Source organism: Anomalospiza imberbis, chromosome 15 (assembly GCF_031753505.1).
Source record: "Anomalospiza imberbis isolate Cuckoo-Finch-1a 21T00152 chromosome 15, ASM3175350v1, whole genome shotgun sequence".
Lineage (NCBI taxonomy): Eukaryota > Metazoa > Chordata > Aves > Passeriformes > Viduidae > Anomalospiza > Anomalospiza imberbis.
The window spans coordinates 7,756,434-7,769,422 of NC_089695.1; the positions used below are offsets into that span (position 1 = coordinate 7,756,434).

Genomic DNA, 12,989 nt, shown 5'->3' on the forward strand with positions numbered 1-12,989 from the left:
CAAAGCCATTTATTTTAGTGGGCACCCACTGGAGACCCACTGGTTGCTGTGAATTTCAGCTCTGTAGGACGAAAAGCACTGGCAGTTGGGAAAGGTTAGATGGCAAATCAGACTTTCCCCTTATTTGTCTAAATTCTCGTGTTTCACTGCTGTGAATTTGGCTGCTGTTCAGACAGATGAGTTCTGCTGTTTGTTTAAGCAGTGGTTTCAGTATCACACGTGGCTTTTCTGGGCACAGCAGCGTTATCTAGCACAGGTTCCTGTGATAGATCCAGCCTCACTGTAGCTCTCTTAAGCATGAGGCCATAATGAACCCCATCACTCCTGATGGATGCGGGAAGTGGCCCTTGTTTACTTTTGAGCTTGGTGGGTGCTGGCCACAGGGAGACCCCACTGTGCGGCTCGTGGGTGGCTTTGAAGCCCAGGTGGATGAAGCTGTGTGGGGTATAGTGACTGCTGGCTGATGTGAAACCAAAGCTGAGCAAGAACAGCATGAAAATAAATGTCTGCTTTATGGCACCCTGCCCCTTTCTCCATATAATCCACATGGCACAGCCAAGTTGTGGTCCTCACCAAGAGGGTCATGGAGTCCTTGGGGAGGGTCATCAGCTGCTGTCAGAGCACCTGAGGGGTCCCTGCTCTTTCCACTTGAACATGGGAAGGTCACATCAGCTCAATGTGCGTTTCACCCTTGTGTTTGTCATGTAAAACATCCTGTCAGCACAGCCAGCGTGCATGGGTGACAGCCGGGATGTGACAGCTACACCGTGTCTGCCTCCCTCCTGGTGTGTAACAAAGCACAGGGCTTTGATTTGCTCCTCGTGTGCTTCGTGCAGGGTGTGTGGCTTATCTGAAGTCTTGTAGCCAAGTGAGTCCTGGAGAACTCTTCCCTCTAGCGTTCAGCTGAGCTGGGCTGCAGCTCCTGTGTAAACAGAGCTCCCAGGTGATTTTGGGAGATGTAAAACAGCCAGTGGGGCAGGATCTGGGTCACCCTGGGCTCTACACAGCTGCTCACCCAGCTGCTGCTCACCTGGGTGTTTGTCCTTCCTTCCTTCCTTCCTTCCTCCCCTGTGCTCTAGGTGAACATCATCCCAATCATTGCCAAAGCAGACACCATCTCCAAGAGCGAGCTGCACAAGTTCAAGATCAAGATCATGAGCGAGCTGGTCAGCAATGGGGTGCAGATCTACCAGTTCCCCACGGACGACGAGGCAGTGGCCGAGATCAACTCTGTCATGAATGTGGGTAACGCTGCCACTTCATCGCTGCCCAAAGTTGTGACAAATTACCTTGCTGCACAAAAACACACTTGATGGGCAAGTTTAATTGGGAATGTCCAGACACTGAACCTGTTGGAAAGCCGAGCTGTGGGTCTCACAGATGCCAAAGGCTGTTGCATACAGAATTAATTAAAATGTGGCTCGTGTTTAATCTGGGGGCTCTCTGGAGAAACTTGGATCTAGAATTTATTTTATTGAATTTTTGAAAAATACTTTCCTCAAAATTAATTCTGTCTGTTTTTAGGCTACTTTGTGTTTGAGGAAGAAGGAATTTTACTAAGATGTGACAGTTACGATTTACATTAGTCTTGTGACTTAAGGAGGCTGATCCAATTTAAAGTAAACCCAGTTTAAAGTAAAGAAGAAAAATCTTTAATCTCTATTTTGTCTTTTTTGAAATTCAGAGATCAAATTCAGACCTGACTGAAGCACATGCAAAAACACTTTTAAGCTTCTTGTCTCCCAAATCAGAGTGCAGCTATGGCAGTAGAAACAACTGAAATGTTCCCATGTTAATTTTATAAATCAAAAGTAGCTTTTTCATCAAAATGACCATTTTCCTGCATAATTGTTTCTGATTAAATGATTTGTCTTTTCTTTCACCCTTCCCCCCACCATTTAAAAAAAAATCAGTCACCAGTTGGTTTCTGGGTGGACTAGATACATGTTTTCACTATAATAGTTCTTTTTTGCTGAAATCATAAAAACCTTGGAGGATTCATTCTTACTTAAATAATTACAAGCTGTGTGTACTGGGGAGAAAAACAGGAGCTATGCTTGCTTGGCTTTCTTTTTTTCCTCCTTCCTCCAATGAAAATATATTTGGCCACTTTATGAGTTCCACACTTCTGGATCCACTTCTTTTCAAACATGAAGGATTTTGTCAGCCTCACCCTACTGAAGCACCCACTCCTTCCTTGCAGTCCCGAGGAGGGTGTCCTGTTTCCTCCCTGTGCCTGCTGCTTTGCAGACTTGGCGAGCAGTGAGTACACGTTGTATCCTGCACATGTCCCTCGCAGTGCCCACACACACGCTGCTGTGCCAGGCCTGTGTGTGGATGTCCCTGCCAGGCAGGGAGTGCCCCACTCCTGGCGTGTGCAGCCTGGCAGAGGGATGGAGTGGAGCACTGATGACCACGGTGTTCCTACAATATTCTGCAGCTGGTGCAGCCCGGACAGCATTGCTGGTGAGCTGTGCTGTGGCCCCTCACCACTGTCTGTAGCAATATCCCAGTTTGTAGTAGAGATTGCTCCGAGTATCAGGAATTTGTAGGTTCAAAGAAGGGACTCGGGGAAGCAGCTCCTGTGCCTGGGTGAAGGGGAGCTAAGGGTCAGGCTGGTCTCTGGGGGCCACGCCGTGCACTGAGTCCCTGCCCCTGGCTCTGTTCCAGGCTCATCTGCCCTTCGCTGTGGTCGGCAGCACGGAGGAGGTGAAGGTTGGGAACAAGCTGGTGCGAGCTCGGCAGTACCCGTGGGGAGTGGTGCAAGGTGAGGGGCCCAAGCCCACCCCAAACCCTGTGTGTGTCAGGAAAACCCTGCCAGCTCTGCCCTCCAGCAGCACCTCTGCATGAAGGTGCCCTCTGATGAGCGCTGCAGGCGTGTCCCCTGCAGCCTGTGTGGCTGGCTAGTCTCTCCTTTGCATTGCCATCCTACAGCAGGTAGGAAGGTCAGCAGGAATCCCTGCATGCAAAGGGTTGTGTTGTGCCCCGGGCAGGACAACAGGCTCCTCTGGATGCGAGTATCTGGAGCCAGTCGTGTGTGCCCCTGTGTTCCCCCACCACGCCTGCAGTTTGCTGACTTGTCCCTTCCCTCCTGTCAGTGGAGAATGAAAGTCACTGTGACTTTGTGAAGCTGAGGGAAATGCTGATCCGGGTGAACATGGAAGATCTGCGGGAGCAGACCCACACCCGCCACTACGAGCTCTACCGGAGGTGCAAACTGGAGGAGATGGGTTTCAAGGACACAGATCCAGACAACCAGCCCTTCAGGTGAGAGGCCTTCACATCTAGCATCATTTTAGAGTGAGATTTTGGTACTGACAGCCCCAAAACATGGGTGGTTTTTAGGTGAAATCCACAGTGCCAGCTGGAAAATGCCAGTGCTGGCTTCGACCTTTGCAGCTGATTGGGATGTTCCCTTCCCTGCCTGTTTTTCCAAACAGTACAGACAGGCATGCACTGCCCCATCACTAACTCATCAGGATCCAGAGAGTCTGCATTTCATTTGCTTTCTTCCCCAGCCTCCAAGAAACATATGAGACTAAAAGGAAAGAGTTCTTGGGCGAGCTCCAGAGGAAAGAGGAAGAAATGAGACAAATGTTTGTTAACAAAGTCAAGGAGACAGAGGCAGAGCTGAAGGAGAAGGAGAGAGAGGTGGGTGTGCCAAAAATTCGCAAGGAAGCCAAACTGCAGCCAGCAGGGAATCTGGGTCTGGGCAATACATGAATCCTGGAAAGTACATTCCAGCAAACCTCACCAGCCAAAGCACAAACACATCACTGGTTTAGGTGCCTCAGAAAGTAGTCTTCCCTGTCCTGTGCCATGTGGAAATACAGCTGCTGTCTGGGGAGCTTCCTGCCACTGGCAGGAAGTTTAGGTGAGCATCCTTGTCACAGAGACAAGGATGGCCTCTTGTGGCTCACTGGACAGCAGAGTAAAAGGGGCAGCTGGGCTGGGGTCCCCAGTCACAGTGAGTTTAGTGAAGTCTCCTGTGTGAAGCCTCAGGAAGCAGCTGTGACTGGGGTGGAATTAAATGGGCCATCCTCCAAACCAGTGAGGAACAAAGATCTGTGATGTCCCCAGCCCCCATGCAGGGCTACAGCCTGGGCCAAAATCCCCTGTGCTCATCTCCAGGGCTCATGCTGCCCCTGGTTTGCTGTGGTGTCAGGCAGAGCTGAATTTATTGTGTCTTCCCTGCTTTTGGTGGGCACTGGGTGCTGTGTTCTGCCAGCAGATTGGTCCCTGTGGTGGGGATTTGTGTGGGAGGTGTGACAGGGCTCCTGGGGCAGGGTTAGCACAGCCAAAATCAGCTGAATGTGATGCTCAGGGGGTCTGTCTCCTACCAGCTGCACGAGAAGTTTGAGCACTTAAAAAGGATACACCAGGAAGAGAAAAGGAAGGTGGAGGAGAAAAGGAGGGAGCTGGAGGAAGAGATGAACGCCTTCAACAGGCGGAAAGTGGCAGTGGAAACCTTGCAGTCCCAATCCTTGCAGGCTACCTCACAGCAGCCGCTGAAGAAGGACAAAGACAAGAAAAAGTAAGTGTCTGAACTGGAGTCTTCCTCCTCTGCCACTGGAAAGCTAGGAGTCTGCTCAGATGCTTTAATGTTTGGTCAGTTGTTTAAACATCATACAGAGAAAAGGGGATTTTGGAATCTTAATTCCCATCCTTCTGATTCTTTGCTTAAAGCAGAGAAGAGATGAGCCCCTCCTGTGCCCAAGCACTGCCCAGAGACGCCTGGGCAGCTGCAGGTGGGAGGGATTTGCAATTTGGGGCCATTCTCTAAGGGGTTATGGTTCCATGGGGTTCACTCTTGCCTCTGTGACAGCTGTTTCAGGTTGTGAAATGGGGCTCCAAGGCGCAGTTCTGATTACAAGAAGATTCTTTTCCCCTAAAGGCAGAGTTCTTATCTTATTTTGCTGCACATTAATTGACATTGCTAAAGCCAGCAGGAGGGTATGTAAATATTGCTGTTCCAGCCACCTGATCGTGTAGTGATAGGCCAGGAATGGGACAAACAGGTTTAAAAAGAAAATATGTTGGGGGGGTTATCCTGCTTCCAATTCAAGCCGGTCTCTAAGGAACACTGGCTAGGGAGCAAAATGGAGCACTGCCATGCAAACTGGTAATTCTGCTATTGCAGCATTTTTTGTTACTTCCCCTTGCATGAAGGAGCTCAAGAGTCAGAAATGCATTCTGTCAAACCCAGAGCAGGCTGGTGGCAAGGCTTTTAGAGCCTCTTAATGATGGCAAGAAAAAAAAGACCATAAAGAGTAGCATCACCCAAGTTTGTGCTTGACAGCACAGCATTCAGCTTCTCACTGCCGATGAGATCTTGTGGTCTGTCATTCCCCTGCTGTGAGCTGCAGCACCAGAGGAGCTCATTCTGTATACTGACATCCTAGCAATTTGTTTCTTCCTCTGGAAGATAATGGGGTAGATTACTTGAGTGTTTCCTTGGAATGTAGATGTTTTGGTGCTAAAACCAAAGCGCTCTCTTCTGCAGACTGCTCGTAGTGCTCTGGGCGTGACCCACCTCACACACAGAATCTAAATGGTTTGTAAAATTCTTTGCTGGAAATAGGGTTTAATCTGAATTAGGAGCTGAATCCTAGAGCTTTCTTGGACCCAGGACTGCTTTGGGGAAGATGAGCACAGTGGTGACTTGTGCAAGTGATGCCAGCAGCAGGCAAGGACTGTGAACATGGGCCAAGAAATGCTGCAGCTTCCCCTCTGCTCCTCCTGGCTGCAACAGAAAAGGTTTTCCTGTACTTTGCTGGGTTTAGCCCACCTCTAGGTGTGAGTCTGGACCATTCCTCTTCTGGGTAGTGACAGAAACGAGCCGTGGTCAGGAGCAGGGCTGGGAGGCAGCTCGTTGACTTGCAGAGGTCCGAGGGGCACCCACAGCCTGGGCTCTGCACACTGGGGGACCCCACATGGTGCTGGGGCAGGGGGCTCTTGCTCCGGAGCACAGCTAGAGGAGGTGCACCATCACCAGGATGGTATTGGATTGGGGGTTTTTGGTTTTTTTTTTCTTTTCAAAACGGTGAGCTAGCTCAAAATATGGGGTTTTGGGATTTCTGCTCAAGTGAAGTATTTAGGAGAGCTAGTTGGAGTCTTTATCATCTCCTGGTTCAAGGCAGTATTTTTAGTAGCTTTAATAAGTAAAAAATTGTGTTTAAAATTTGCAGAAGTTGGGGGAAAGAGAAGTGTTTCTGGTGCAGCAGGTTGTGCCAGGCTGCTCTCACCTGAAGCCTTCAGCTGCCCCAGCAGTGTTTGTCCTCCTCCTCCTCCTTTTTTTGTTTTAACATACTTCACTACACATCACTTTTGTTTGATTTTCATAACTTTAATTCATGCTTTTTTTATGTTTTGTTTCTTTCAGTTAATCACACACAGACTTTCAGGCCAAGAGTGGACTTGGTGCTTTCATGTGTTAAGTTGCTTGAGTTTCCCACCCTGAGTGACCCTTCTCATAACATTGTGTGAGTGGACCAAAGTGAAAATGAGCATCTCCGGTGGTTGCAGTGTTCCTGCTGTTTTCTTTACAGAATTATCAGGAGGTTTGCAGGAAGTAACCTTGCATGTACGTTTTGTTAAACAAAGCCAACTAATCCCTCAAGTAATGTTCTGTTCTAAACCCAGTGATGGAGCAGCCATGTATGAAGTGACCATAACTGAACTCATCTTACCACCAGCTAAATAATTGCTTTCTGCATTTTTTTAATTGGCCAAGGTGACTTCTGGAGGCTCATTGACCTCCCCTGTACATGCACAGTGAGAGGAGTGGTCTGAAGAATGCTGAAATGTTTGTTTTTCTAACAAAATTCTCAAGTAGTTTTTAGAATGGGTGGAAAAACACAACATAAGGCTTTCTGCAGGAATCTTAGTCAGAGTAACCCTCATTCCAGTAATTCTGTATTAATTCCTGAATTACTCTAAACACTATCTACATCATTTATAATATATATATATATATAAGGCGAGAGAGAGTGGTTAATAAAATTAATGGGACAATGTTTTGAATTTTCTTTACTGCTAAAGTAGAACATTTAAAGAGAAGTTTTTCATAAGAGTTTGTTGTACAAAGTGGAACTACAGGATTTGTGTAACATTTCAGTTGTCACTTACCAATGTGTTTACTGTTGTGGAAACTATTTAAGCCAACATCTTTACTTTTACTTTTTAACCTTAAACCTAATATGTGCCTAATAAGGAGAATCCCCTTCTCTTGAGCTGTGCACTGTATTTATGCTGACAGGCTCTGTCCCTCTTAGAAGGTGCTTCTTTTGACAACCCCTCATGCCTAGAAATCACAGCCTTGTTTTCCTGGGCAACTGAGCTTAGAGGAATAATTAGGATCAATATTAATTTTTTCCACTCAAACCATTTTGTGAATAGGCAAGGCAATAACTGAACAGAGAGTTACTAGCTGTGTTGTCATGGAAAAATAGTTGGACCCAATTCCATCCATCCATCCATCCATCTGATCCTAGGCTAGATCAAAGGAAATTTATTAACCCTCACATAGTGTCTTTAGAGTTTATAAAAACACTGGCTGGCTAAGTGTTAGTTGTGAGTGTGTGCAGTTTTATTTAGTTATTAATGTTACAGGATTTTTCTGATACATTTTTTGTTAAAGACTTGTCTTTAAGCTGTCAGCAAATTCCTGATGTGCTGTGCAGAAGGAAATGCAGAGCCTGGGTCTGAGCTGTCACAGGGCAGCATTTTGCTGGATTCTGAGGTTCTTAAACTCTCATATTCCATTAAAGCAGCCTTTTTTTTTTCCCTTTCTAAATACATGCTCAGGTATTAAACTGTTTTCCAATGGACATTGGCCTTTTCTGTGGATATACAGTGCTGCTTCGTGCTAGAAAAGAACCTCACAAAGATCTCACTGGTACCTTTTAGAACAGGCTTTTGTTGAAAGAATAAAAATTCTGCACTTGTTGGGAGTCTGCTGAAAGCTGGACATTTAGTTTTTAAGGCTGTGCCTCCAGGTTAGATGTATTTTAAAGAGTAACTATCAAATGTTAGGAGGGTTAGTGTTGTTTTCTCAAACACATACAAGGAACCCAACCTTCTGTTATATGCAAGAAGACAATTCCACCTCACCTCTGACTACAGACCAATCATGTAGCAGATTATTTTTTATTAATCTTTTGCTAATGGGAGAAACTGTGGTGCACTAATTGCCTGAGCAGGCCATGCTCTTTGGTTCATTGTTTTGCTTCCCAAGGCCAATGCTGGGATGAAACAGTAACTGGTGGTACTGGTGTGCATCCAGCTGCCTCACCAGTGTGTTCCCAATCAACAGTTCTCTCCTGATCTCATGCTGCAGCCAGCAAGATCTATGCAAATGATTTCTCTCTGCCCTGGCTTGTCAGAGATCAATTATTTTTTCCTAGAATAACAGGTAGTTAAAAAACATTATTGTAACAAAGAGTAAAAATCTTCAAATCCATGGGCATTATGGAGAAATTTACAGCATTTTCTGAAGAAGACATTCAGAATGTATGTAACAATATTTTCATGATGATGGTGATTATATACTTTATGTTGTGATGGACATCCCTTGTCGTTGTAGTTGCTTGTTCAACATCATAATCTCCTCAAGGGGACTCAGTCATATTTTTTTTCCCCGAGTACTTGTTTTATTCTTTCAGCTGAGACAAGATTTAAGTATTGTGGTAGGGTAGTTCTATATCTTATTTTTATTTAACAAATTACAAATACATTGTGATGCTGAGCTCACCCAGTCTGAGGACTTAATATCTTGTAGGCTAGAAAAAGCAAAAGAAATACCCCTCAGAAATTATTGAAACCATCCAGTTACACATCTTTCAGCTGTTATATATATTTATCTGTAAAAGACTGGTATTAATGGGAAAAACTATCCATTTTTTTTTATCATTTAAACGTTTACTGTCCTGTATGTTGTCTGCTTTCTAAATTAAACTGTGTTTTGTGGGTCTCTGGGGGGTCATGCCTGGCTGAGGTGGCTGCCCCAGGGGTGTAGATGGGGGTGGCTTGGAGCCGTGGAGGCACCCTGGGGACCTGCACGGGGGACACAGCCCTCTGGGACCTGCTGCATCCCTTTGCTTTGTCATTCCCAGCGTGTTGGGGTTCATGGTTTGGTTTTTTTTTTTTCTTTATTTTCTTTCCACTCACTTTGTACTTTGTTTCTTTTATTAAATCTCACATGTATTTTGAGTTTTTGTGGTGTCGTTTATTTAGTGGTGCATTTTCTGTGCAATCTAGTTATTTTCTGTATTATCTGTCACAACAATAGTGTGTCATGAATGCAAGCTTACCAGTCACAGGCTATCTTATGACTATTTGGGACATTCAGGAATATAATTAGCTAATTAATTAACTAGCTAATCACGGAGTATGCGGAAATGTACTTCCTGTGTAATCTGAAGAGAAATTCTTAGGTATTAATCCAAAAGCTATCTGTGCTTGGGCAGAAGGAGTTCTGAGGCTTGTTGGTACATCTCCTTTGTGAGATCTGGTGACTGAGCAGGGGGATGTACCAGCAGCTTTGCTGATTTCATGGTGCCCAAAGAGGTGATTTAAAGGCAGAGTGAAAAGGGAGCAGAGGTGGAGAGGTTTCCTGGTGGTGCATCCAAAGCTGTGTTCCTTGTCTGGAGAAGGACATTATACACTTAGGTCAAGGCCAGCAAAAGAGCACAGCTTTAGTTTGGTGCTCTGCTTTCAGAAAGCAGCTGAAGCTTTACCCAAAGATGTGTTCTCAGTGTTTGTTCTCTGGGCCATTGCTACACACCAAGTTATATTCACTCAACTTTGGGCCCTTGTGGGGTTTGTTTGGTATTGGACTGAGATCAGTGCTGCACTTCAGACACTGCCAATGCGGAGTTCGGCTGATGCAGTGTTTGCTGTAGCAATACTTCTGGTGGGAGGTTTTTCTGCAGCCCCACCTTGAAGAAGAAAACCAGGCTGGTGATCCTGGCTGCGTCTCAGGACTTTCTAGGAATATGCAACTGGAAACCTTTTAGGCAAAAGCTTCAGTAGGGAATTACCAGTTGATACCAACTGGTTTGTATGAAATGTTTACATCCTTTTCCATCCCAATACATTTTAAAGCCAAATCTAGGAGACCAGAGAGGAGCACATGCATTCAGGTACATCAGAATTCAGGGAACTGAAGGTGGTGGAGCTTTTGAAAATGGGCCACCTGGTGATTCAGATGATGAGCGCTGGCAAGTGTCTTTCCAGAGGAGCAGTGTTAAGAGCATTCATTACTGTTTGTGCAAAGCTCCTGGAGATGCTCTGAGGAGGACAGAAGTGCATAGTTAGAGAAGCAGTGAGGTAGGTGCTGCCCATGCTTCACAGTTCCACAGCTGAAGCCTGGTGGCCAAGGCCCTGGGACATGATGGTACTTTCCTTCAGGAGACAGCCCCACAAACCCAGCCTTGTCCTCAGCTGTTCCCTCTGGAGAACTCTGCAGCTGTGAGGGATGGAATGAGGCGAGGACCCTGCAAAGCCACTGCTCCATCTGTGTGTGCTGGTTGGCCGCTCTTGCGGGTCTCTGTCACCTGGAATTTCTCACGTTCCCTCAGCAGTCCTTTCTCATGTTCCATCAGCAGTCTTTTCATTAAAATTTTAAATCAATCCTTTGATTACCAGTTCCAAACAAGATGTTGGCAGCTGTGAGAGCTTCTTCAAGTTGCAATGGGTTAAACTCAAATGTCTGTACAATAGATTGGTGCTTTGACCTTTCATGCTGTCTTTACTTAATGTAAATAACTGAAACTTAAACACTGATTCTCTTTTGTCTTTCTATAGCTTCTTTAGTCTTCCCAGTGCGTACTCCATAACGACAGGAAGATATGTTAATTAGAAGATTTATTAAGGCCAAAACATCTCATGCAGAAGAAATTAATTGGTGCTTACACCTTTAAGCTTGCAATATATTGCACAGAAGAGAATATGTAGCAAGGACTAAAATTCACCATGACTTTTGATGGGGAAAAGTTTGCTTAATCAGGTTTCTTGGTAATGTTGAAATCCAAGATACCTACCAAAAGGTAAACTGCTAATTCACGCTGCTGCATGGCTGGCACTAAATCCAGAATGCTTATTTGGGGCTCTTACCCCAAGGGAGTTAACACCACTGACTCCAGAGAGGTGAGGGACAAAGCTGGGGTAGTGTGAGGAGCTTTCAGCTTTGCTGCTCGAGCTGCTGCGGTAACAGGGTCCTGCAGGTCCTCTCCTCAGTCTGGTTTTGGGGTGTAACTGGGGAACCTGATGTCCCTAACCTGACATCCCTAGTTTGACATCCTTAGTCTTTCAGCTGGATTCTCACCTTTCATACCAATAACTCTTCTGTGCAGCTTGCTTCTGTATACTTACAGGTTTTATAACCAAAATGCCCCAATCTTCATCTCTCTAGTTTTCTGAGGGCTGCACATGTTGCCTCACACCATAACCCCTTCCCCAGAGCTCCCTGCCCACCTCCCATCTGCTGCTTTGGGACCAGGTAACCCTGCCTGGCCAGTCCGGGCTCTGCTCGTCCCGCTGGGATGTGATGGGTGAGAAGGGAGCAGTTTTAAAGCACAACTAAATGTTATTTATTAATGGAGGAGAAATGGTTTGAAGCTGGAGACTCGGTGTTCCTGGTGTAAGTTCTGTGTTTGTAACGGACTGACTTCCCCTTACACAAATGCTTTTCTTAAAAAAAGGGAAAGGGGAAAAACAAAGTGTGATGTCTGTGCCCCAGTAACTTGACACAGGAACAGGGAGAGGCTCCAGTTTATCTTTGTTTTAAACAGCCTTGTAAATGAATCTCAGGAATGACCTGTACCAAAGCTGGGTTTAATAAAAACAAAACTGACTTGTTTAACAAACATCTGTTAAAACCATGGTTTGTACACCAGGTATAACCAGAAAAATGTCCTCTGTCCCTGTGTGATCCCAGTTTCCCCTCATTAACCCCATTGCCCTCTGATTAAAGTGTGATGTCCCCTGTGCAACCCTATGTCTTGGCAGCTGCTGTTCCCAGTCTCCCTCTCTTTTTCCCGACCGCTGCTTTCCCCACTGTCCCGAGGCTGGGAGGGTAGGAGTGGCCAAAACCAGAAACCAGTCTTTGGCGGGATGTTTGAAGGAGTCTTACCCCGTGCCTCTTCCTGGTGCTGGTGGTGTGACCACAGTGGGACAAAGGCTGAGAATGGGGAGTGTGGGTGTATGTGACCGGAGCCCTCCGAGGCTCCCACGTGGGACATTGTGTCTGTGTAACCCCCCAAGAGACAGGCTGCTGTAGAGGTGCTGACTGCCCCAGGCACTGAGCGCCTGTCCCTAGGGTGTGTGACAAGTGACAGTCTCTAAACCCTCTGGGTGTCCTTAGCCTAAATCAGAACTGGGAAACAGATTGCAGCTGTAGCAGCTATGTGGCCTGACAAGGACTAAACTGGACACGTGGAGAAGCTATGGAGACTGCTGCCCCTTGCAGGCATTAGGGATGAAACCCCATGACAAACATGTTCACCCCATGTTCTTCATCCCTGCCTGTCCCTGCTGCCACAGTGGGCAGGGATGAGACACCACTTGTATCAGGGGAAGTGGGACCAGGTGGGGAGCACCAGGGTCTGGCACAGCTGTGTCTTGGGGGCCATGAATTCAGAGCTGGAGGTCTGCTTAGGAGGGCTCTGTCTGTCTTCACATCTGAGGTGCCCTGCACGGAATGTGGCAAAGCTGAAGCTGTGTGTGACTATCAGGCTGAGCTATGCTACAGCCTTTGTTGCTGCTTTGAGGACTGTTTTAAACTTGCTTGTGTTCTCTTTTGAGGGCAGCCACTCTAATTCCTTTGGCAAAGCTTTCATCCAACTTGGAGCTTTTGTCAAGTTAGATTCCCAGCAGGATAGGTGAATTGGAAATAGAAGCTTTTTGTTCTTTTTCCAAATTGCTCGGAAGATTTGTTTAAGTTCCGTTTGTCATGACCATAGTTAGGTCACCAGGGGGGTTCCAGTTGC

General features: G+C 46.3%; 1 protein-coding gene across 2 annotated transcripts in view; it reads left to right on the forward strand.

Moving 5' to 3' along the window:
- Positions 1–11,867, forward strand: part of SEPTIN8 (septin 8) — a 34,732-nt gene extending 22,865 nt beyond the window's left edge. The window contains exons 5-10 of one of the 2 annotated variants that reach the window (XM_068205697.1): positions 1,080–1,241; positions 2,671–2,767; positions 3,099–3,267; positions 3,519–3,651; positions 4,344–4,534; positions 10,807–11,867. In XM_068205697.1, coding sequence (XP_068061798.1) covers positions 1,080–1,241; positions 2,671–2,767; positions 3,099–3,267; positions 3,519–3,651; positions 4,344–4,534; positions 10,807–10,861 — 807 coding nt within the window. In that variant the 3' untranslated portion in view covers positions 10,862–11,867. Of the gene's footprint in view, positions 1–1,079; positions 1,242–2,670; positions 2,768–3,098; positions 3,268–3,518; positions 3,652–4,343; positions 4,535–6,382; positions 9,211–10,806 lie in introns of those variants that run through there. The other variant, XM_068205696.1, reaches the window with a different exon arrangement.
- The last annotated feature ends 1,122 nt before the right edge of the window (positions 11,868–12,989 follow it).